The sequence below is a fragment of the Schistocerca cancellata genome, chromosome 9 (genome assembly GCF_023864275.1).
Source record: "Schistocerca cancellata isolate TAMUIC-IGC-003103 chromosome 9, iqSchCanc2.1, whole genome shotgun sequence".
Classification (NCBI taxonomy): Eukaryota; Metazoa; Arthropoda; class Insecta; order Orthoptera; family Acrididae; genus Schistocerca; species Schistocerca cancellata.
In genome coordinates this window covers 409,592,639-409,619,608 of record NC_064634.1, presented here as the reverse complement: position 1 = coordinate 409,619,608, position 26,970 = coordinate 409,592,639, and the positions used below count along the sequence as shown (strand labels likewise).

At 39.2% G+C, this 26,970-nt stretch overlaps 1 protein-coding gene across 2 annotated transcripts in view; it reads right to left on the bottom strand.

Annotated features, from left to right (window-relative positions):
• The window catches only part of LOC126100999 (peregrin), a 248,793-nt gene that overhangs the window by 110,764 nt on the left and 111,059 nt on the right, over positions 1-26,970 (bottom strand). For both annotated transcript variants that reach the window (XM_049911665.1, XM_049911666.1), the window contains exons 13-14: positions 26,661-26,814; positions 5,295-5,555 (exon numbers count right to left, since the gene is read on the bottom strand). In XM_049911665.1, coding sequence (XP_049767622.1) covers positions 5,295-5,555; positions 26,661-26,814 — 415 coding nt within the window. The remainder of the gene's footprint in view (positions 1-5,294; positions 5,556-26,660; positions 26,815-26,970) is intronic.

The window sequence follows — 26,970 nt, the reverse complement described above, 5'->3', positions numbered from 1 at the left end:
GTAAATGAAAAATTTACTCCTGGAGTAATTTATTCCTTTAGTTCAATACCATCAACTGGAAGTCACTAATTTCCTTCCCTCTTAGTAACTTACTACTTTAGTTTCACTTACTCCTGGTTGGTACTCGCCCGACCCTGTCCCTGCACACCCCCACAAGGAGCACTTTACCGTCCCCCACCCCTCCCCTGCTATTCCTTCCTCTCCCTGTCCCAGCCTCCTCCTCACCCCCACCACCTGGGTGCCTCTCCTACCATGCACTGCTACTCGCAGTCTAGCTTCAGCTGCCAGAGGCTGTGGTCGTGTGTGTGCGTGGGGGTGGGGGAGCCATGTGCACACTTTTTCTATTTTCGACAAAGGATTTGCTGGCCAAACGGTCACTTTCAGACAGAATTTTTGTTGTGCCTATCTGTGACTCAGTATCTCTGCTATACTGTGAGTAGCAATCATCCTTTTTATAATATTGTTACATTCTATCCTGGATTTTCCACTGTTTCATTTTGGCTTAAACTATAGACAGATTGTTGACAATTCCTGAAGTACACTGGCTACTCACACTGTCAAAATTAACAATTTTCGTACTAACAATGCAATGTTGCTCATTTCTGGGACTCTTTAGTGTAGCTTCTTGGCTCCTGCTGACAACTCTCTGCTTCTTAATTTTTACCCAAGGCTTTTCCAACTCTGGCCTTTGGGGCATGGGCACCTGCGAGGACCCGTCAGCTCACCTGCACGCTGGCATAGGTAGTATAGGCTACCCACAGGTCGTACCACTGCATGGCATTCACATCTTGTTCTGTTGAATATGTAAGTCATTTGTGTACCCCATCCGTGGACAAAAGGCCAAGGTACATAATCGCGTAATCTACGGCACGACTGTGATTGTATCAGCTTTTTGCCCATTCCTACTCACCCTCTGGCCATGGGCACCCAGATTCCCTAGCATATGCACTCAGGCTAGAACAGCCTGCTTTAAGCCATACTGCAACTAGTTGCAACAGAATACTTAAATCAAAATTTGACACAGGAACCTTTTGTAATATCGGAACTGCAGACTAGTTTCAGAAATGAATAGGTTGTTAAAGAAACAAGATTCAAAGGATAAGAGAATACTCGAAAGGCAATCCTGTGGAACTGTTTATCAATTTTTGGTGAAATCACTTTTCCAACATTTTGAACAGACATCTTTTTCTATTTTTCAACTTGTAAGAAAATCTTTTTAAGGTAAGCAATATTTACAAACATAGTAAAAGTGTCAAACAGCATCAACCAAAACCAAATATGTCTAATTTCAAATTTCATCACTGGTGTGTTATTGGCATCCTTAACCATTTTAAATGATGCAATATAGATATTCAGACAGTTTGTCAAATGTGTACTGTAACTGTCTGATATGTATATCCCAAATTTACATACAAATGTCAACGGCAGCCAATTAAAGCTTGTTAGCATGGTAAGCATAAAAATACATATCAAAATATAGCTAAGAGATAAAACAACTCCATGAATGTGATATTTTACAAATTTTAAACTGATTCATCCACAGTTTAAATGGACTGTCTCCCAGTAAATCATCAACACTTTTCAAGCATGGATAGCATTCAACGCTTCAGCTTACTTTTAATAAATATCTGTATCCACCGGTACATCTTCCAGTGCAGTCTCACAATATAGCCCTACACTCTTTTTGTACATATCTTGAAAATATCCTGATTATGAATATACAGTTTGATGAACAATGCCATGTTGTCAGTTTCAGTTAAAACAGGATACTGTGAAATGTTGTTTTGTGGTACTGGTGGGCTAAACAACCACTACAGAAGAAATTTACTGGATACTGTATCAACTGAAATCAAGACTGTATCTGCGTATACTGATTGACATTGACAATTAAGGAACACGAATAATAACAAAGTGAAAAGGGGTTACTTACGACATTTGAAGTTACTCAGCGTCGTACAATATGTATAAAAAGAAGTTTATTTTGGTGTAGAAGTGAAGCTAGCCTGGAAGTCCCAGAACAGGTCTCATCTACTGAAATTGATTTCTATTATTCCACTCTTATCTCTGAATAAATTGCCTTATACACACACTAAAAAAAGTTTTGCATCACCCCGGTTCCCAGAAGTCCTGAACATAGATGTTGACCGTGGATATTGTATCACAGACACAGTCCCTTTTACTGTTCAGAGATGTCACAAAACCCGTCCAAAGATGTAAACCACCATGCATGAGCAGCACCTATTAGACAGACGGGGTCCCCAGATCAGTCCCGGTCATTCCACCAGGAAGGAGTTACACGGCTCGTGTTGTCTGTAGTTCAACCATGCCTAGACAGTGAATACCACAGTTCGATAGTGTTCACATTGTTACTCTGTGCCAGGAAGGCCTCTCAACAACGGAAGTGTCTAGGTGTCTCTGAGACTGACAGCAACACCACTATGTTGAATAATGCTTTTCGTGCAGCCACAGGATGTCATGTTACGACTCAAACTGTGTGCAACAGGCTGCATGATGCTCAACTTCACTCCCGACATCCATGGCAATGTCTGTCTTTGCAACCATGACACCATGCAGCACTGTACAGATGGGCTCAACAACATGCCAAATGGACCGCTCTTGACTGGCATCACATTCTTTTCACCAATGAGTGTCGCATATGCCTTCAACCAGACAATCATTGGAGACGTGTTTGGAGGCAACCCAGTCAGGCTGAAAACTTTAGATACACTGTCCAGTGAGTGCAGCAAGGTGGAGGTTCCCTGCCGTTTTGGGGTTGCATTTTGTGTGGCTGACATACACCATTGGTGGTCATGGAAGGTGCTGTAACGGCTGTACAATACATGAATGCCGCCCTCCGACTGACAGTGCAACCATATCGGCAGTATACTGGCAATGCATTTGTCTTCATGGACGACAATTCGTGCCCCAATTGTGCAGTATGGTGGTACAACATGCAATGTGTGGTTTTCATGAGCAATAAAAAGGGCGGAAAAGATGTTTATGTTGATCTCTATTGCAATTTTCTGCACAGGTTCTGGAACTCTCGGAACCGAGGTGATGCAAAACTTTATTTGATGTGTGTATTTGTTTGTAAGTAGCTTCACACTGGTTCACTAGCTGAACCACTGTTGAACTGCGTTTTGATTATGTACCGTTTATTTGCATTCAGTTCTATTGTTTCATTGTTATTCTGATGACTTCCTTACCACCTTGTGTTTACCATAATAGAATGCCTGGTGAAACTTATCTTTGCCCTCCTGCATCTGCATATCTTACTCTTTCTTTTCCCCTGTCCTTACTTCTTCCTTACTGTTGTCAAAATTATCTCTTGTAGTTTAAAAAATGTGCAAGTCCAATGTTTCTTTACTTCTTTGTCTGTGTGTCTCTCAAGCTTAAGTTGTTCCTACTACGGTAGTTGGCAAATTTTTAAGATGAAGATTTTCAGGCCTTAACAAGTACTTCACTCTTCACAATGTTATCCACCATTATGCTCCAATAGGTTTTACCAACTTTCTTCACCATTAAGAGCCTCTAATGAAATCTCAGCATAACTATCTAAGAAACCCTTGTGTTTTCTGCTAAGTCCCACATAAATAGTAATATTTTTGGTAGACTTCAATGCACATACAGCACTGTACTCAGCACTCTTCAATAACCTGGATGTCTTCTAAGAAACATCTGAATACTTTTGATGATCCAGTACTACAGTTTCATTTCTGAACAACACAATGTATGTCCATACTATTTCTTTGTAACAATTCACATAACCAAACATAAGACTTGAATTAAATTGTGGGTTAACTTTGTGAATTCAGTCATTTGCACGCACTGTAAATTCTTCAGGCATGCAGAATATAATCTCATACAGAAGCATTTCACTTCCTGCTGAAGTCACATACAAGAATAATTTTAACTGATGTGAAGTCACATATCTTTTGGCAATTCAGACAAGTGTTTCTGACACTTTTATCATTGTCATTCACTTCATACACGAGTGAAATCCATTTACATTTGCTGCAACAAATAAAATACAGGTTAAACATAAGAGTCTCCTTGCACAGCCAAAATAGCTACTATCATCTTAGAGATCAATGTTTAAAAGTGCTGACTGAAGATTACATACACCATCCCTCACAGAGAGAATGTCTTGAGAAGCACACATGAGTGTTATGAGCCATTCACTGTTTTTACAATATCAATTACTGTAGTCACATAATGTTTAAATCCTGCAATTGTAATGCTATTTCCTCTACATGCTAGTCTAATCAATCTTTGTCATTTACAGCTATGAGATTAGAGATATTACTGTCTTTGAAGATGTAAGGTCCTATGAAGAACAACATGTGTCCACCAAATGAACACAGTCACCTTGAATGGTTGTACATACTTCATCATTTTGTTTCAGTGTGGCTCGAACACAGACTGAAAACTATGGTACGGCTGTACAAGTTACAACAGAACTCCTACTTGCTCGACATTAATAAGTACGTATGGTTCCATGTGTAACACATCCTGGATTTACAGGCACTGTAAAAGTACATTTGCACCCCCATATGTGTTTCCATTCATCAGTAACATAGCTTTTGGGTCCCCCCTCCTCGAATTCACCTGTATTACAAAAGGTCTTGTAGTAACAGCTCCTGCACTATGGCTGCAGTAGTGTGGCTTCTGTCATATTGTTTTGATTAAGCTGTTCTCTAAATGCATATTAAGCTCATCAGTCACTTTCTGTGACAATGATCACCTTACTAGATGTAATTATCAACTTTAATTCCTTCTAGTCATTGTCAATTATTATGATTTTTCTCCGTAACTGAGTTTTTCATATTCAGTTTTATTATAAAGCTTGAGTTGTTTTCATCACAATAGATGTAGCAGTTCTAGAAATCTTTACCATATCTGTAACTCTTGTTGCAACTGCACCAATTTCTCTGACACTGACAACCTGTCCTCAAGTCTGTACTGTCTGACATGACAGTATACAAGATGAAAGGACGCGACACAACACCACAATGATCACTAATATAGTGGTAGTTGGAGTCACTTCCAGAGATGTTTGAGTAGAAGGTTAGACAAAAGACAGCCCTTTATAGAAATTTCAGATAAGCTTGTTTATCTCAGGGTGCACAAGTAACAATGTCCAATATCTGGGCAATCTCTAATGTTCCAACTTTCCTTGTTTCATTGAGTTTATGCAAACTTTCTGTCTCAAATGCATTTATGTACATGACTATGGAATTAAATGGAAGCAAACAACTCAAGTACCTCTGCTTTTGCAAGTGCATACTAAGTACCTGGTGTTGCAGACGCTGCAGGGGTGGAGGCAGTGGAAGCAGATGGTCTTGCAGCAGGTGCTGGTGCAGGTGCTTGCTCTGCAGCCTGATGACTTCCACTCTGCTGTGATATAGAGCGGCGAGTCGAAGGTCGCGTCTGCTGTATGGGCTGGGGTCGCACTTGCGAAGGATTTGTTTCCTTATTTTTCTTTGCAACATCTTCCACTTCCTCCTCCGTCGTATCCTCGTGTTCCGAGTCTGATTCAAAACCATCTTCTCCTTCTACACATAACAATAAATCTACAAAGTTTCACAGAGAAAGATGATACAAGACACGTCTTTAACTCTACACACCATGTAGGTCTTCCAGCTAAAGCATGCATTTTTATAAATAGTTCCCATGAAAATTTAGCAGTTGACAGACACTGTTAAAATAGAAGTATTGTTACCTTAATATTGTGGTGCTTCACAAAAAGGCACAACAAAGACACACAGCTACATCAGATACCTCTGAGATTATCATTCCATTGCTTTTTAAACCAACAAGCTACAAAACAATTACAATAAAATAATTCTACGTGTTTTTAAATGCGAAAACTACAAAAAATTACTTAAAAGTAAATTTTTTCTTATTACAGACAACATTTTCTGTCATACTGATACACGTTCTGGAGAGTTGCCTATGGAAGGAAATACCACGTGAATATTTATTAAGTGTGATTAATTTTAAAAATGAATATGCCCTACAGTGTCTTTCAACAGTCACCAGCAAAATTAAATACACCATTCTGTAATGCGTATGCAAAAAGTCAATTAGTGATACAAATGAAAGCAACACACAGTAAGACGCACACTAAAGGAATATGACTTCTCTGACGAGTGCAAGTGTTGCACTGGAATACAGGTAATATATCAGGAGGACTTGGGTTGATTTCTTCAAAGTACTTTTTGTATTTAAAAAATATGATGGATAGTTCATTAAAAGGACTCTGTAATGAAAAGAGATGGACAATGATTTACAGTGTTAACATTACCTAGAATTTGCAGGAATATTACACAGTCAGTTAACTGTGTTTCTTGAGAACTGCACTTTGCAGGCTTACTAGCCATTAGAGTCAGTGGATTAAGCACTTCACTATAAATTAAGATATAACCCAGTCCGTTTCTAAATAGTGGCCACAGTAACAGCCCACATGTAACGCATGCAAAATCTGAAAAGACCTTCTGAGAATCACCTACTAGAATCAGTCACCGCTACCAAATACTTAAAGGTGTCCATGTGGATTGATTTAAGACAGAACCACCACATAAATTTAGTTGTGGGGAAAGAAGGTACTATACTGAAATTCACTAGAAGCAGCTTGCAGAAATATAATGCTTGCAAAAAATGTATGTTCAAGAGATTCTTAACTACTTTGCTAGTCTGGAATACTTATCAAGTATGATACACAGAAGGGATAGAAGAGCTGCATGGCCCATCGTGCATTTGTATAGTCGAACAAGAGTGTCACAGAAGTGGGGAATTAAGGTTATTCTGAGATAAGTCAAGACAATTTCCCCCTTAGATACATCTCCCATTATCACTCCTCCTAGATACACCTCCCACAATGATAATAAAGTTAAAGACATTTGAGATTACATCTAAGAAAACAGTCGATCATTTTCACTGTGCACCTTCAATAAATAAAGGACATTGACAGCAGGAGTAAGGGGGTGGGGTGATGGCTAATGGTACTGGTACATTATGTATTCGGTGACACATATCATGTGGTGACTTCTAAATGTATATGCAGATCATGAAATACAATCAAACAACCTGGCATTTCATACCATTATGTTGCTTGTAAATGAGCAAATAAAGGAGCTCTGAATGATGGTTATGCTATGGATATTAAAAACACTTGTAAATACTCAGTCTATAGCCATATTTACAAACTACTGTGTGATGTGAATGTAAAATAACTCATTCCATGTCATTAACATTTATTGTACAAATGATCCACTAGCTATTTAACTGACTACCTCCCTGATTGTCAAACTGTACTAGTCCAAGCCCTGAGTGCAGCTCAGATGGATCATACAATGAAAGTTGTCTGAAGTGGAACTCAAGTTCACAAGCTGCATTACTATGTACTATGTTCCAGTTATGTTTATGAAGTTTTTTACAGCTCAGTGCCTCTGCTGTATGGTGAATTTTACTGTTAGGACCAAAACAAGAGAAGAAAATCCATAAAGAAGAGAAATACAGTTTTTCATGGAACTGAAATTTCCTTGTGAACAAGGTATTCATGAATGGCATGAAAGAGCTTCAAACAATTTGAGAGGACAATAGCAGACGGTGGTTTTGATCTGTTTATGAAGTGTGCTTGGGCAGCTCAGTTGGAGTGTTGCCCCAAAATGCAAGAAACGTGAATTTCCTCTATGTGGTACGCAGTTCCATGTGTCAAGACATTCCACAATAGTATACACTGTACTATATAGTAAATTCATTCAACGAACAAGGAAGGGGTGCTAGATTTTAATGTCCCTTTGATGTCTATGTCAAGATCTCTGGATATGAGGCACTACAACATTTCAGCAACGCTAGAGAAGGCAATATACTGAGCTCAATTTGGAGACACTATTCCAATACTAAGCTTCCAGGAACAATTTATAGGTTGTGGATATACCTTCCTGTGCAGTTATTAGTCCAGTTAGGCATGAAAAAGTGTCTCTTTAGACAATGAAACCATTGGAGAGAAAGGTACAGATATAGCAAAGCTTTGTACAAGGCCATGAGGTCTGTGCCTAGATGGCTCAATTTAGTTAGTTCACAGCCAATCTATATAAAAAAAATCTGAGCTCGAGTCCTTATCCAGTGTACAAAGTTAACCTGTCAGAAAGGTACATTACCAGACTTCATTACATTGCAGAGTGAAAATTTCCTTCATTTAAAAGTTAATTCCTTACAAGATGAGGCCATGGGTTTGGGATTACGGATTTATTTTAGTAGGCCATGAAAACAACGTGATGTGCAAATAGTAAGGTGTACTACTCCAGCAATTCCAAGAAAATCGCAAGAGAAGTTTTACGCGTCTATTATGTGGCTTATGTATCTGTGCGTAGGTGACAAACGTTAGAGTTCATGGTGGCTAAGTGATTAGTGTTTGATGTTTGTAAGACAAGAGTGTATCACGCAACAGTTTGACTCATTTTTTAACTATTTTTTTGCATCGCTGGCCATATTATTTAATTTATATGACATCTGAGAGGTAATACAATGAAAAAACGAAGTGTACTTGCTTGAAGTGTCAATTTATGTTTTCTGACAAGTACTATCCTACAACGTGTGATGTCGAGAGCACATCTGACAAGTAATAGTACATTACTGTTGTGGTCTGGCTTATTGTGATCTAATACATTACTGATAATGAATAATGTCATTCCCATCATTACTTAGTGAGGATTGACTTGGACTTTCCAAGCCTGTCCTCATCCTTGAAAATTCAATTACAAATAGTAAGTAGCCAAATAACATGCGAAATTCACTACAACTTCATGAAAATGCATTTTTTTTTCACTATATTACCTCTCAAAAGCCATATAAATTACATAATGTGACCAATGAAAAAAAATTATACATTAAAAAGTAAGAGTTAGTGGGTTTTGAACTGTAGCCCGGTACACAACCCTCTTGCAAAGAACTAAAGCTAACTACTTAATTACAATGACCTCTTAGGCCTGGTACCTTCGCAAAAATACATCAGTTACATAATAGTCATGTAAACTTCTATTGCAATTTTCTTGGAACTGCCAGAGTAGTGCACCTTACTGCTTGCACATTATGTTGTTTTAATTATCATTAATGACGTACAAAGTTTGAAGTAAATCCTTGATCCCATCATCTTAGTCTCTCCTTGTTAGACTAGAAGAATCACACATAATACTCAAAAATTCCAGTGGCAGATGATACAAGAAAGGTACTCCACTCTAATGTGAAATGGACACAGACATAAAGGCAGTAGTTGTTTCCATAGAACATGGCTGAATTGTATAGTAAGGGGGATTAGTGGTACACTAATCGTCTGCTTCTGGATGTTCTCCTGAATTGTTGTTTCCATTTTATGCACAATAATTCAACGACTGAAACAGCCATCGTCTTCAGGTGCTGTAAGTTTTGTTGTACGCATCACTTAAATAGTATATGAGAAAAATTTTAACGCATTTGCCAGGAAATAAGAGATTCATCCTATGAAATCCCCAAACCACCTTCCCTACCCTCTGGCTCCTACCCTTGTAACCGCCCCCAGTACAAAACCTGTCCCATGCACCCTCCCACCACCACCTACTCCAGTCCTGTAACCCAGAAGGTGTACATGATCAAAGGCAGAGCCACGTGTGAAAGCACCCTCGTGATTTACCAACTGACCTGCCTACACTGTGAAGCTTTCTATGTGGGAATGACCAGCAACAAACTGTCCATTCGTATGAATGTGTTTGTTGGTAATGAGGATCATCCTGTGGCTAAACATGCCTTGGTGCACGGCCAGCACATCTTGGCACAGTGTTACACCGTCCGGGTTATCTGGATACTTCCCACTAACACCAACCTACCAGAACTCTGGAGATGGGAACTTGCCCTTCAATATATCCCCTCTTCCCGTTACCATCCAGGCCTCAACCTCCGCTAATTTCAAGTTGCCGCCGCTCATACCTCACCTGTCATTCAAAAACATCTCTGCCTCTGTACTTCCACCTCGACTGACATCTCTGCCCAAACTCTTTGCCTTTACATATGTCTGCTTGTGTCTGTATATGAGTGGATGGATATGTGTGTGTGTGTGCAAGTGTATACCTGTCCTTTTTTCCCCCAAGGTAAGTCTTTCCGCTCCCAGGATTGGAATGACTCCTTACCCTCTACCTTAAAACCCACATCCTTTCGTCTTTCCCTCTTTCCTGATGAAGCAACTGTGGGTTGCGAAAGCTTGAATTTTGTGTGTGTGTTTGTTTGTTTGTCTATCAACATACCAACGATTTCGTTTAGTAAGTTACATCATCTGTGTTCGTATGAGTGTGTGTGTGTGTGTCAACAAACACATCTGCATACAGTACACTCAATATATATTGCCAGACAAGAAGCCAATTCTTCATTCAGACAATTCTTTAATCCAAAAAGGTAAATGTCACTTCTTCTTTTCCTTGTGCCTTTGTTCTGCACTGGTGCATAGTTAGCATGGTTATTAATGGATTTAGCACAGTTAATTTAAGGAGTGACCTCCACGTCACCCCCGTTAACTCCCTAGGATGGAATATGTGTATCCCAAACATCTGTGTGTAGTCTTAGTCATGTGAAAGTCAACAAAGCGTTCTAAATATCTGAGAATTACATAACTGAGGCGGGACTTGTGTACTGCCCCGTTATTCATCTAGTGGGATGTGGGAAACCACCTAAAAACCCACAAGCTGGCTGGGACACCAAATCTCATTGTTAATCTCCTGGAAACATTCAATTTGGGGCTGGCACACCTCCCCATCCCAGAAGTGGTGCTTTAACATACATGGCTACTTGGGCGGGGAAGCAAAGGTAAATGTCATCTGTAGATTTTTAATTATTATTACTGCCATAAATGTAACAGTTTTTCCGTCTGCCTATGCCATCCACTGACTTTGTAATGGTATTCAAACAATAAGAAAACTAACAATATTGGAATAAAGAAACTAAAACCTGCACTTGCAAGATATGGCACCACAAATGGCGTAACTAGTGAATAATCATCTCATAAACAAATATACAGCATCTTAATACTTTGGAAACTAAAGCATGTAAATTAAGATCCAACAATGTAGGAAAGAATAGCTACTTATTGTAAAGAAGAAAAGTCAAGTTGCAGACAGACACTCACTTGTAACTTTCGGCCACAGTCTTCGTCAGAAAACACACACACACACACACACACACACACACACACACACACACACACAAAAGCAAGCACACCTCATGCACACATGACAGCTAACTCCAGCATCATGGGCCAGAATGCCTCTGGCCTGAGATGTTGGAGTTGGCAGATGTGTATGCATGAGGGGTGTGTGTGTGTGTGTGTGTGTGTGTGTGTGTGTGTGTGTTTTCTTTTTATTAACGAAGGCTGTGGCCGAAAGATATAAGTGAGTGTCTTTTAATCGTGCCTGTCTGCAACCTGACATGTCTTCTTTACAATCTATTTTTTTCCTACACTGTTGATATTCCTACCTGGAGTATCTATCAAAATACCATCTGTTGTATCTGGAGTTATACAGGTTAATGTGAAATGTGTCAGTACCACAAACTTATATTCTGTCTGAAAGAGTGAAAGGAGCAATGTGTGAGTTTTAGTAGGGTATCTCTCTTATAATTACAAAGGTCCATAAGCAAATGCACTTCACTTAAGATTTTGTTGAAGTTTACACGTGCTCAGTTCAATCAATAGTAATGTTATTCGAACCACTGTGATAGAATTAACTCTAAATCACTGCTTCAGTACATCTAGGAAATAAACTGATAGGTACAGCCAAAATATGACTTGTTTGGTTTGAAACAATAATTACACACCTTCATCAACTGTTGCAGAGGATTTCTGTTACAACTCAGGAAGAGATATCAGTGACTACATTATCCACCTAGGGGCAATTTATGACACAGATCTCTGATGGGCATGTATGATTAAGGAGGATGCCTGAAATTTGATATTTACCTGAGCGGATTGTGGCATCAGGAGGATTCAATGGAGATTATGTGACGAAGTGATTTCTTTTAGTTCAGGCTCAGATAATTGGTTCTGATTGACAGTAAAATCAGTGTAAATATGGTAAGAACATCATGGGTCAAATATACATAAGGAATAAAAGTAGCAACACATCAAACAGCTGAGGTACCAAGCTACTAACACAAACATAAACAAGACGGAGAACTTTGTTAGCTTTCAAACAAAGACTTTTTAAAGAGATTACTGTATAGATATGTGTGATGTTGGCAAATAACCAATGCTGATTTCAATTTCATCAAATACTGATAGCCAATATAATCAACCCCAAAACATCAATGTTAAATGATGAATGATAACCATCACGAGAGCGTTACAAATCTCATAGAAAGTTTGAAGTGGGACACACTTGCAGATAGACAACGGGTTAAACAGAAGGGGCTGCTCACTAAATTCCGAAATCTTCACCGAGAATGTAGAGCATATATTATTACCACCAACTTTCAAATCACATAATGATCATCATTCAAAGATAAGGGAAATAAGAGCTCGTACTGAGGCATTCAGACAGACGTTTTTCCCTCGTGCGATCCGCGAGTGGAACAGAGGGGGTGAAATATGACTTTGGCGCGAATTGAGCCCTCCACCACACACCGCTTGGTGGCTAGCAGAGTATATGTAGATGTAGATGTGGGTGATGAATTATGAAAAGAACAGTTGCTACTCACCATATAGTGGACATGCTGAATCACAGACATGCACAACAAAAAGACCTGTCAGAAAGTGCGCTTTCGGCCAGCGAGGCCTTCATCGAAAAGAGACAACATACACACACATTCATGCAAACGCAACTCACACATCCAACCACAGTCTTGTCTGTTGAATCCAGACTGTGAGCAGCAGTGCACGATGGGAAAGGCAACTGCGTGGGGCGGTAATGAGGAGGTTGGAGTGGGGATGGGGAAGGATAGCAGGGCAGGGTAGAGGTGGGGGCCAGTAAAATACTCTTGTAGGAGTGTACAGGGACGAAGTGGAGAGAGGATAGGGCAGCTAGGAGCAGTTGAGAGGTTTGACGAAGAAGAGGGAATGGATGTGGGGTAGCGGAAAAGGAGAGAAGTAAAATGAGTGAGAGTATGTTTTGGAACAGAGAGCTCTGTAGTGCTGGAATGGGAAGAGGAAAGGGGCTAGATAGGTAAGAGCAATGACTAATGATGGTTGCGGCCAAGGGGGTTACGGGAACTTAGGATATATTGCAGGGAGAGTTCCCACCCGCACAGCTAAGAAAAGCTGGTGTTTGTGAGAAGGATCCATATGGCACAGGCTGTGAAGCACTCACTGAAATGAGGAACATCTTGTTGGATGGTGTGCTCGGCAACAGGGTGGTTCAGCTGTTTATTGGCCAGTTTGTCAGTGGCCATTCATGCGGACTGACAGATCCTGTTGGTTGTCATACCCATGTAGAGTGCAGCACAGTGGTTGCAGCTTAGCTTGTAGATCACGACTGGTTTCACATGTAGCCCTGCCTTTGATGGGATAGGTGATGCCCGTGACCGGAATGGAGTAGGTGATGGTGGGAGGATGTATGGGACAGCTCTTACATCAAGGTCTATTACAGGGATATGAGCCATAATGCAAGGTGTTGGGAGCAGGGGTTGTTTTAGAGATGGAAGAGGATACCGTGTAGATTCGGTGGGTGGATGAATACCACTGTGGGAGGGGTGGTAAGGATGGTGGCTAAAACATTCCTCATTTCAGGGTCCGATGAGAGGTAGTTGAAATCCTGGTGGGGAATGTGATTCAGTTGCTCTGGTCCTAGGTGGTACTGAGTCATAATGGGAATGCTCATCTGTGGCCAGATGGTGGGACTTCGGGATATGGTGGTTGACTGGAGAGCACAGGAGATCTCTTTCGTACAAGGTTGGGAGAATAATCAAAGTCTGTGAAGGCCTCAGTGAGACCCTTGATATGTTTAAAGAGTGACCGCTCATCACTACAGATGCAATGGCCACGGGTGGGTAGGCTATACGGCTTGATATGGACAGAGGTATTGATGTAGCCATTTTGAGGTGGAGGTCAACATCGGGAAAGGTAGCTTGTGGGGCTGGGTAAAACCAGGTGAAGCGAATGAGAGAATGTTGAGGTTCTGTAGAAATGTGGATAGTGTGCCCTCACCCTTGATCCACGTCACAAAGACATCATCAATGAATCCGAAGCAGGTGAGAGGTTCGAAATTCTGGCTGTTAGGAAGGAGTCCTCTAGGTGGCTCATGAATACGTTGGCATAGAATGGTGCCATGTCGGTGTCCATAGCCATACGCCGGATTTGTTTGCAGGTAATGGCTTCAAAGGAGAAGTAATTGTGGGTGAGGATATAGTCGGTCATGGCAACTAGGAAGGGGGGGGTTTGGAATCCATCAGGAGAAGGAAAAGGTTTAATAGCAGCAAGGCCATGGGCATTAGGGATGTAAGTGTAAAAGGAGGTGCCATCAATGGTGATGAGCACGACACCATGTGGTAAAGGCACAGGAACTGTGGGGAGTTGTTGGAGGAATTGGTTGGCATCTTTTGCATAGGAGGATAAGCTGAGGATAATATGCTGAAGGTGTTGGTCTTTGAGAACAGAGATTCTCCAAGTGGGGGCATTGTAACCAGCCACAATGGGGCCTCCTGGGTGATTGGGTTTATGGACCTTAGAAGGCATGCAGAGGTTAAGAGTGTGGGGAATGGTAGGGGTGACGAGAGAGATGGACACCGGGGAGAGGATTTGAGGAGATACTGGAGATCCTGCTGGATTTCTGAAATAAGGTCACTGTGACAGGTAGATGAATCTGACAGCTGGCAGAGTTCTCCTGCCAGGTAATCGTTGCAGTTCAGAACAACAGTGATGGAGCCTTGTCAGCGTGTAGGACTATAAGGTCGGGATCTGTTTCTAGGTGGTGGGCTGTGGTTCTTTCTGTGGATGTAATGTTAGTTTACATGTTTAGAGATTTGGGGAATGATGGTGAGGCAAGGTTTGAGGTTAAGTAATTCTGAAAAGTTAAGTGGGGGTGATCTGGGGGTAGTGGGGTGGATCACGGTTGGATGGAAGAGTGAACGGAGTCAGCCAGATGTTTGGTTGAGTCAGATGGGTAGGGTTGGTGGTGAAAAAGTGTTTCCACTGTAGGGACCGGGAGAAAGAGAGAAGGTCTTTAACAAGTCCTGCATGACTGAATTTGGGAGTAAGCCAAAAGGTGAGGCCTTTGGAAAGGACAGAAACTTCTGCAGGGCTAAGGCTTTTGGAGGAAACATTCACGACTGTGTTTCGGATCTGTTTGGGTTCTGGATTCTGTGTGGTGGTGGTGGAAGGGAGTATTTGAGGGCGGAGTAAATGTGTAAACGTAGTAGGTTTGTGAGACAGGATTTGTCAGCTATGAGGGGATGTGGGGGAGGTTTGGAGATTATTGTAAAGATGGTGGATAGGGGTAGTCCAAGGCCGGAGTAGGAAGTGAACAGAGTGGAAAGTTTTTTTTAAGATAACGTTGAGCGTGTTGCTCTAGTTCCTCGAGGACAAGAGATTCTATGTGCGATATGGAATCGAGGAATTTGGGATTGCTTAGCAGGAGCATCTTGCAGCTGGAGAGAAGGTACTGCAGTCAGGCTTCAGCACCCAGAAACTGTGGTCACGTGTGTGTGCGCGCGAGCGTGTGTACATACATGTCTATTTCCGACAGAGGCCTTCAGCCTTGCTGATCAAAAACTGTCACTTTCAGACAGTTTATTTATTTATTTATTTATTTTTACCTATCCACTTTTCAGCATCTCTTCTATATGATGAGTGGCAGCTACCCTCTTCATAATACTGTTACATTCGATCCTGGATTTTCCATTAAGTAAATGATGAATTCACAGAATTGTATAAAAAGCAACATATAAGTATGTTTAATATCACAACTGAATCAATAAATACAGCAATAATTAACATCCTGTCTACAGACTGTAAAAATAAAACAATGGAAAATCTGGGACGAGATAACAGCAATATGAAAAGGCTAGATTGTTGCTCACCACAAAGAGGAGGCACTGAGTGGAAAGTGGAAGTCACACGGGATTACACACACACACACACGCACACACACACACACACACACACACACACACACACAACCACTGGACACTGTCATCTATGGGCACTTATGCTTGACGTCATCCAATAGCTAAAATCTTTTTTTCAATGTGCCTGTCTATCACTCAAGCAAGCAGTAAAAATAACATTTTGGAGAGACTTTTCCCTTTCAGTCTATTTCATTGCTGACAAAGAGCATACCTGCTTTTGAGAACAGACTTTCAGAAGTTGTCGTCTACAAAACTGGAGATAAATATCATTTTTATTCTGTAATACTGCAATTTCCCGAAAAAGGCTCTACAGTCTTGTCTAAGACCGTTGTTAAATATGTTCAAATTCCAACAGTTTGGGCCATTTCTAATATCAAGATGCAACGACTGGAAAATTTGGCAGCGTCATCCACTGTGCAACACACTCTGCAGGAAATGGGCGCAACAAGCAAAACATAAATATAATATTTTCCAAAAGAAAAAAAAAAATGTTTTTCTGAATTGATGGCGAAGTGTGCTCCTATACCTGAATCAGCATAAACTGTACAAACAGAAAATACAGGGTGTGTGCATGTTCTACTGACAAACTTAATAGCTTAAACAGATTATTTGCTGCGAGTTTTATGTTAAGAATCCTCAGTTCCCACTTGCTCATTATGGAATAATTCATCTGTTTGCTATCCCAACTAGCTGTGTGACTTAACTGTGCTGATAATTAGAAAATTTCCATATTGGCACATCTTGTGTAAGGAATCGTCATGAGGATATACAATAATTAGGACCTATTTTTAGATAAGGACAATGAAAATGAAAACACAAAAACATAAAACAAAAATAGGACATTTAGAAGTGAACAGTTACAGTTACGCTTTACTGTGAGTGTTATTGATATTGATTGAAAGAGCAAGTTTCCTGGGGTTTTAAATTCCCATCATCAAGTGAATTTATGTGAATTCCTGTTCCATGTATGTGATGTTACCCAAAATCATATACATGTTGTAATAATTCACATAAATCCATCTGATGATGAAGTTTTAAAACTCTGTAATGCACAGTGGAAATAAAATGAACTGACACTCATAAAAGTCAACTTGCAGTTTCTATTGTAAAGAGAACACCTCAGTTCAACAGTAGATAGATTTATCATATCCTGTATGAGCATGTTGTATTAACCATGATTTTTATGATATGACATGAAGCCCGTGGTCATGGACAGTAATTCTGTTCTTTCAATTTTAGCTTCTAAAGTCTGTTCTTCTTTCATGTTTTTTTTTTTTTTTTTTTTCTTTAGCAGAACAAAGTCAGACCAATTTTGGTCTTTTCCTTCTCCACAGAGAGGATCATAGGAGGGAGAGGGGAGGATGAACATAGTTACATCTCTACTCCCAACCATGGTCTGTGATTCACATGTACAGGGTGTAATAGAAAAACTCCATCATTTGGTAAACTAACAAATACCAACTGCAGCAAGATATACAAAATTAGTTGTGAACAGTAGTTTATGATGCTGCTTATTCCATACAACTTACATCCCTCAAATAGTCATCTTCATTATTGACATGATAGAAGAACATTTCCCAGAACAGTGAAGTGGGAGAGTAATATATATTTGCGCCCTGTCCACAAGAGTTCCATTTATTGGTCATTACACTACAGCACCTACTACCACCAAGGCACTCTGCTCTTTTGTAAGATTAAGAAACTACAAAATTCTCATCACTGTGTCACAGTGAGTAATTTTTAAATGATATCTAGTACTGCAGATTTCTTTTGAAGTCTGAATGGGAGACAAAAGGAACAAACAACATTTTTATTTTATTACTTGGTAGTTCCAGTAATGACCCAGGTATAACTGATTTGTACTGTTCACTCCATATTCCCCATAACAATCGAATTCTATGCCATTTTTGTATTGCTTTTTGTTTCTGCAGCCAGCAACTGGAACAGATAGACTATTTCCTTGCTCACGCAACTGGCAGCAGCACAGACATGTAGCAGGCAGCAAGCACACTGCAAGTGACTAGAAACGTTCCCACCTCTGCCTCATCACAACATGTGGTGAGATCCCTTAGTCTCCTGAGTAGGATAAAGCTGTCTGCACAGCAAGAAGCCAGTGTCGCATTTAATATATATGCTTACAACATATGCAATGGCTACGCTCTTGTTGAAAAACTAACATTCGCAACCATGTTTATTGTTCATATAATAATGATCTAAAAGAGCAAACTTATTCAAGAACTGACAGAAAACAAATATCTCAGAAATACTCATTGATAATATGTTGGTTTCCTTTAAGTAAGTATTTGTATTTACATGGATGAAATGTTTATGTAAGTATTTGCATTTACATGGATGAAATGCAATCTTACATACAATATTTAGCAGAGTACAAGATGGCTCTGAATATAAGATAAACACCCCCACCCCCCTCCCTTTTGTTGTTCCCTTGGGCAAATCTTATTTTTAACACAATACGACTATGGAAAATTACGAACTGTTTTATTGATACAAAGTTACTCACTAAAAAGTTAATATTATACCTATTCTAAACTTACATCATTATTGATTGTCTACATTTTGATAATCAAAGGAGAACAGAGTTCATGAATTTATTGCCCATCAGGAAATTTCTTGCATACAAATTATTCTTGGGACTGAGAGCTGGCTGAAGCCCAATGTAGAAAGCTCTGAGATATTTAGCAATTCATGGAACAAGTACCACGACGCTTATGAGGAAGAAAGTAATATGTTGTCCAACTCTTCCCAGAAAGTGCTTTCATGGAATTTCAGCAGTAAACTTCTCTGTGATCAACAATACAGCAGGCATTCAAGTTTGTTGAGCACCTCTTTAACAATCTCACACAGACTAAATGATACCGTGACAAAACACTCCGCTCTTCGTTGTACCTTCTCTATCCCTTCTATCGGTCCTACCTGGTAAGGGTCCAAAATTGACAAACAATACTCAAGAATCAGTTGAACAAGTGTCCTGTAAGCCACTTCTTTAGTGTATGAATTACATTTCCTTTAGATTCTTCTCACAAATCTCAGTTTGGAATGCGTTTTTCTACTATTTGTTTTATGTGGTGGGTCGCTCTGGGTAAATATGCCTAGATGTTTTACGGTACTTCCCGTTTCCAACAATTTGTCATCATACCATAGTGGATATCTTTTCGTATGTATGCGGAATATGTTACATTTATTTATGTTCAGGGTCAACAGCCAGTCCCTGCGCCAATTATGAATCCTCTGTAGGTCCTTCTGCCATTGCTACCTTATAGACAACTGCACCATCTGCGAACAGCCTTAAAGAGTTTCTGAAACTTTCTGCTACATCATTTATAAGCTTTGTAAACAATAATGGTCCTATCACACTTCCCTGGAGTACTCCTGAAATTATCTTTACTTCCATCAATTTTGTTCGGCTAGGAGCAATGTGCTTTGATTTATCTGCAAGGAAGTCTTGAATCCAGCCATGAATCTGATCTGATACTTAGTAAGCTCTCTTCTTTTTTAATACTAATCGGCAGTGAGGAACAGTGTCAAATTTCTTCCTGAAGCTATCAGATCCTTAAATTTCCTGGGAGAGGTCTCCCCTGACAAAATCTTGCACCAATGTTTTCCTTCTGTTAACCAAAGAGCCTGATATTCTGTTCCAAATAACCTACAATCAATCGAACATCATATCATTTGTCATCTATTCCCTCTCAATAAAGATAAGGCCTGAAGTAAGTTTTTCTTTCAGTATTATCTTCCTGTGAAGAATCACATTTGGGGGAGCTTCCTTCTATCTGTTACTGCACCCAGCACTACTGTTATTCTGGCCTTTTCAATGTCACAAGTCCTTACAGGAACACTTTTAATGCTCTTCACATAGACAGCAACATTTGACAGCATATGAAAATAAAATGGTGCCTCATCATTGTTGCCCATATGACCTAGCAAATAGAGGTGTCGTTTCCTAAGATTGATTATATGGCGCTGATATGTAAGTAACTTTTTGTCATGTACCTCTGGCAGTAGCTAAGCTAGCATAGTTCTGCATCGTTATGCCGACCGGGGTGGCCGAGCGGTTCTAGGCGCTACAGTCTGGAACCGCGAGACCGTTACGGTCGCAGGTTCAAATCCTGCCTCAGGCATGGATGTGTGTGTGATGTCCTTAGGTTAGTTAGGCTTAAGTTCTAGGGGCCAGATGACCTCAGAAGTTAAGTCCCATAGTGCTCAGAGCCATTTGAACCATTTTTTCTGCATCGTTATGAAAACCTTGCCTTCTTCATCATCCTCAGGCACTCGTCTGTACAGTTCTGTGATGCATGTAGTTGAAAAATACTTCATTTCCTTCATATAGACAGTTTCACGAGTAATCAGGAAGTATTAATTGCATATTTCTTGCATCCACTGAACAACTTGGTGCTCCAAATTGTGCTGCTTTGGTCCTCTGAAGGTTTGGAATGTTGAACTGGCATTTGTTCATTTATTCTTCATCTGATGCCACATACGAACATTTACGTTGAAAATTAACAGTACTTTAGAGCAGTGGCAGCTTTAAGAGCCCCATATGTGAATGCTGGAAATCATGACATTCGGAAATAAACCACGAGATATTTTCGACGAGCAAGAATATAAATGTCATTGTTCCTCATAAGCTGTGTTATTAGGTTTCTGCCAAACAATAGTTTGTGATGGCCTAGCTTTGCTTTTTACAATACTCTTTATATATTAATTCACGACATTAACTTCTTCAGTGTGGCCGTATTGTCTATAGGTAGTATATAAATATCGAAGATATTTTAAAGCCCATCTTTGCAACTATTAGAAAATGTGTCTTCGTCATAAATAGATTCCGTTTTATTGAAACTAAACATCACCAGTGGTCTGTAATGAAAGCTATTTATAATGTGGCTTTCTTTCTGGATAAAAACAATGTTTTTTATGAAAGATATAGATATTTACTTATGGTATTTTATGTTCAATAATCATGCACATCAGGGAACACTGTTGATTCAGGTCTACTCCCACACTGCTTCGTGGTGCTGCATTGTGTTGTGGTTTATACCAAGAAATGCAATGTTTCATGTGCCCTGTCCTGTGACTGGCTGACATAAGCAAATCGGGCAGGTGCCATCTCGATTTCAGTGTTTATGGAGCTAACATATGTCTTACTTGAAGGTTTTCGTATTTATACTTGCTTATTATAGAAGCATTAAGTCTCAATGATAGACCTCTCCAAAACATATCTTTTTAGTATGGTTTGTTGGCAGAAACAGCTGGTGCATGGGATAAAAATGAAGCACCAATGAGAACAGGAGACAGAACAGAGGAAGAGGGAGACTATGGAAAAGCGTTTCTGTATGTCCATCCTTGTGACTGATGGCCTGCGAGACTTCAGCCATTCACTTCCATAAAAAATGAAACACCTGCAGCCATCGTTTAGACATTATTTTATTATACTGCAACCAGTTACAGTGACTCAATACATCATCTTCAGGCCTGTATGAATAAACAGTAATGAGAGGATCATCAACTTACCAACCATGCAAATACAAAGGCAGATTAAAAACAGAATAAAAATCACGGACAATATTATACAAGAGCATTTACAGTAACAATTTGATAAAAACCAACTGATACCTCAATTCTCACATACCTAAAATAGAATTATTTATAGTATAACAGAATGAATATCCACTCTATACCTTGTGCAAATGTAATATTTATTAATAAAATTATTAATTAAATATTCCACAATTAAAATTTGGTCACTTAGATTACACACTAAACTGCAAAAACCTGAAATAACCTACTAACTACCGAAGTAACTGTAGAAAATGATAGATATATGAAAGAAATTCCAACATCAGAAATAAGTAAATAAAAAAGAAACATATATGTACATGTAGTCTCTGCAAGGAGAGCATCAACAACATTTAATTGTCAATATCGGTAAAGCTATCAAAATGACAGTCAATAGGTCATGTCAAAGTTATAAAATACTGAGGTGAAAACTGTATATGTCATATGCATAAATGAGTGTCCAAGAATGAGTCAAAAGACAAATGTAGAAAACCACCTATGTCATACCACACACAGAATATACAAAACCCAATGAAAAACATATACACATCTACGTGTAAGTAATCCTTGGAAAAGACATCCTCTTACACCAACCCATATTCTACCAGGTACAATTAGTACAGTGTAGCAATCTTAATATTTGCATGTCCATCCACTATCCTATTAGCCTTGCAATCTTAATGCCTATGACATTTGCTGACATTATATTATCAAATGCTTCCAGGCCGTACTTGACCATATTTGATGAAGATTTTTTATATATATGGTATTGTTTGTAATTGTTGACTGCTTTGCCTGATTAGGACCAATTAGTGGATTACATACACAATATCAGATATAATATGATTTTTCACCTGTATCTAATCCTTCAGCACAATATTGGATGCATATGAAGACCCCCCTCCAACAACAACTCACCTTTGTTATTACTGTTAACTTATCAGTTGTATGATCTACAGAGGCCACATGTTCTGCGGATGTACATGATAAGTTACTGACATTTACACAAGTTAGATTGTGGTTCTCATTTGATATTTGTATTATAGCAGTACATCAGTACATGGATGCATTCACACAAAATGTTGTTCACCTTGAATAGTATCTTGTGGGAGTTTTTCATATATTCTGTAGAAGTTACGATCTAGGTGGTTTTCTACATTTGATCTTTTGACACATTTTGGACACTCATTTCATGCATATGACATAAGTATACCCCAATACAGTTTTTTTTTATTTTATATCTTTGACATGACATATAAATATATTTATATTGTCATTTTGATAGCTTTATCTATATTGACACTTGGATATTGTCGATGCTGTTCTTGCAAGGACTACATGCTCATAGAAGCATACATCTTTGGTTTACCTACTTCTCTGATGATGTAGTTTCTTTTGTAGATTTATCATTTTATACAGTTATTTCTGTACATTAGTAGGCTACTTCAGGATTTTGTAATTCAGTGTATCATCTAACTGACCAGTTTTTAATTATGAAACATTAAATCACTGATTTTATTAATAAGCAGTACATTTGTACAACGTTTACAGCGGAAGTCTGTCATGATATACTATATAAGATTCTATTTTAGGTATGTGACAACAGATGTATGTATTCTGGGACCATTATGCTTCAAAAAGAATGTCCATAAATTCTGCCTTCAGTGTATCACTACTTAATAATTTCAATACTTAGCAGAAAACTTTCACCAATGATTAATTTGTACTACGTTTATAGTTGAAATCCGTCATGAAATACTATAAGATTCTATTTTAGGTATGTGACAATGGATGTATCTGTTGGTTTTTATCAGATGATTACTGTAAATTCATTTATATAGTAATGTCCTCGGTTTTTATCCCGTTTTTAATCTGTCTTTGTATTTGCATGGATGGTAAGCTGATGAGGCTGTAATTACAAATTATGCACACAGGCTTGAAGATGGTGTACTGAGTCACCGAAGGTGGTTGCTATACAATAAAATCACATCCACACCATGCCTGCAAGTGTTTTATTTTTTACATATGGAGAAGAGGTTATGGGTGCAGGATCACTGAGGTTCGGGCTGCGCAGCAGGGGCGGTCATGGAGATTGAGGCCCCCCCCCCCCCCCCCCCCAATCCCGTGTCACAGCGTGCTTCACAGTTTCCCCTGCCCAAAGCCACACTGAGCTCACTGGTGCCACATTCTTATGCTGTATTTCTGCTGCCTCTTCCTTCCATCCTTCCTCCTGCTTCCTGCCTCCTTCCCCTTCCCCCGCCACACTCACTCCAACCTATATGAACACTCCCCACTGTCTAGTATGAGCCAGACAGGGTAGCATGGTCATACAGGGATTCGTACGTGCACTCTGTAGCTCTGAAGAAAGATTCATGCAAAAGCTAGCACAGTCCTCTTTCTCATTTATGTGCCTACCGATGACTCAGTGCCATACCTACTAAAATGAATGCTAACTTCTCTTTTTAAATTATTTATAAAAATGAATTTACATGTTTACAGAAACATTCAAGTAACATTGTGCTTTCCACACTGTGACAAGAGTTCGGATATGAATCACTTCTGTATCATCACAGTTATGCTCTGATACCGAAGGAAAGACCACCACATCAACATTTACACGTCAAGACAGCAAAAATTGTGAGAACATCTATTCATTATGCTTCAAAAAGAATGTACATAAATTCTGCCTTTGTGTATCACAACTTAATAGTATCAGTTTAGTAGAAAACCTTCACCAACGTTTAATTCTGTAATAGTAACAGCAGTGGGTGTTTAGAGACCTTTGGAATTTACTGGCTTTGTTTAGATGACATTATCCTTGGAAACTTCTACAGAATGGCCAGACTTTATACTGGCAGTTACTGAGCTCACATAGCTGCAAAAAATAAAAATCTTGCTTCATATGGTATCGGAAAGTCCTTGGTAGAATATAAATAATTTAATTAGTGAGGTAACAATTCATAAATATTAGAGACACTGAGTTATTCCTTCAACAGACACAGACTTTCTATGCATGACCCCACCCCCTCCCTCCCTCTCTATCACGCATGTACACGCACACGTGCACACACACGCACACGTCCGCGCACACACTTACACTCACTCACTCACTCACTCACACACACACACACACACACACACACACACACACACAAAACTGGTTCACTTCTTACTTTAAGAACAAATGGCAAAAGGTCATTCTCCACAGTTTTGAAAATAGCTAAGATGTGGGTTCAAATGGGGGGCCCCTGGGGATCAGTGATGTGGCCACTCCTGCTCCTTATTTATATAAATTATATGCCTTCTAGTATTATAGATGCTTCTAAAATATTTCTGTTTGCTCATGACACTAGCTCAGTAGTAAAGGATGTTGTGAGCAATGTTGGCACTGTTTCAAGTACTGCAGTTCAAGGAGGATGTTCATGGCTTGTAGAAAATAAATGCTATATCACAGTAAGATAAGTTTTTACAGTTTCTAACACACAATTGAACAAACCCCGACATTTTAATTACAAAGAATGGGCACATGATTAGTGAGACTGAACAGTTCAAATTTCTAGGTGTTTAGATCAATGGTAAACTGTAGTGGAAAGCCCATGTTTAGGATCTTGTTCAAAGACTTAATGCTCACATTTTTACTATCAGAACAGTATCTGGAATAAGTGATAATTCAACATGAAGAGCGTGATAATTCAACATGAAGAGCAGTCTACTTTGCTTATTTTCATTTGGTTATGATGTATGGTATTGTATTTCGGGGTACCTCTTCCCATTCTCAAAGGGTATTTTTGGCTCAGGAACGGATGGTTTAGGAACGGATGGTTTCGGCAATATGTGGTTCGCAAACCTCTTGTTGATCCCTGTTCATTAGCCTGGGTATTCTGACATCGGTCTCTCAATCTATATATTATTTAATGTCATTTTTTGTTAACAGTATCAGCTTATTCCAAAGAATTAGCAGCTTTCTCTCAGATAATACTAGGCAGAAGTCCAATCTGCATTTGGATTGCACCTCCTTGACTCTTGTGCAAAAAGAGGTGCAGTATTTTGCTGCAACTATTTACAATAAGCTACCACAAGAATTCAAAAAGTCATAGCAAAAATCCAGGTTATTTCAAATCCAAACTGATGAGTTTCCTTGTGGGTCACTCCTCCTATCCTGTTGATTAGTTCCTTGAAAAATTATGCTGATTCCTGCATTATTTTGTTGACTGCATTTTTATAAACTTATAGTTTGTTGTCTCTTAGGATTCATGAACACTTTATTATTATATCTATTATTACTTTTCTATTGTAACAGTTTGTCGTCTCTTAGGATTCATGAACACTTTATTATTATATCTATTATTACTTTTCTATTGTAATTTCATGTAGTGACATATTCCATGACCACGTAGATTTACTCCTCAAATTCGCCTTATGGAACAAGATGTGTAAAATAAAACACACACATATACACAAATCTACTGACAGTGCAATGTAGTCAGTTTTGACTATAGAGTTGTTTTCTCTCTCTCTCTCTCTCTCTCTCTCTCTCTCTCTCTAGTCAGTTTTGACTATAGAGTTGTTTTCTCTCTCTCTCTCTCTCTCTCTCTCTCTCTCTCTCTCTGTGTGTGTGTGTGTGTGTGTGTGTGTGTGTCACAGAGAGAGAGAGAGAGGGGGGGGGCGGGGGTGGGGGGGGGCGGGGGTGGGGGGGGGGGAGGCATGCACGTATGTGCATCGTCTATAATTCTGGACAATTCTTCGAAAAGCTAGTAATATTTCAGCCCTTCACCCTACTTATGTGCCAACTGACAACTCAGCATCTAGACGATTTGGTCAGATGTTACATTTACTACTTAAATTGTCTTTAAATTTTTATTTTAATAAATATGTCATTTTATGTTAAAAGTACAATAGAATAAACACCAAAGTACATAAAAGCAATTTTAAAAAAATAAGAAAAAATGTAACGTTAATTAATTTTCTGTTGCTTATATAATAAGTCTCATTTGGTCATTTACCAGAACGAGCAGTCACTGCTGATGCATTGATACGCCGCCGTAACTTTGTAATAGCAGAACGAATGAGACGTAATCGTTTTGCACGAGCTGGACCAAGTTTTAAATCCTGGCATCGAACTTGAAGTTCCAGTAAACGTGCTAAAGCTTCTCGGCCCTGTAAACAAATTATCAAACAACTTAATGAGTCATAAAATTACAATACAACTTAAGAGGAACCCTAAAATAAAGTGGCATGGTTCTCAAATCCATATAACCATTTGGTTTTAGCAACTGCTACAAATGGTAAAAATCTACTAAAAACAAAAATCAA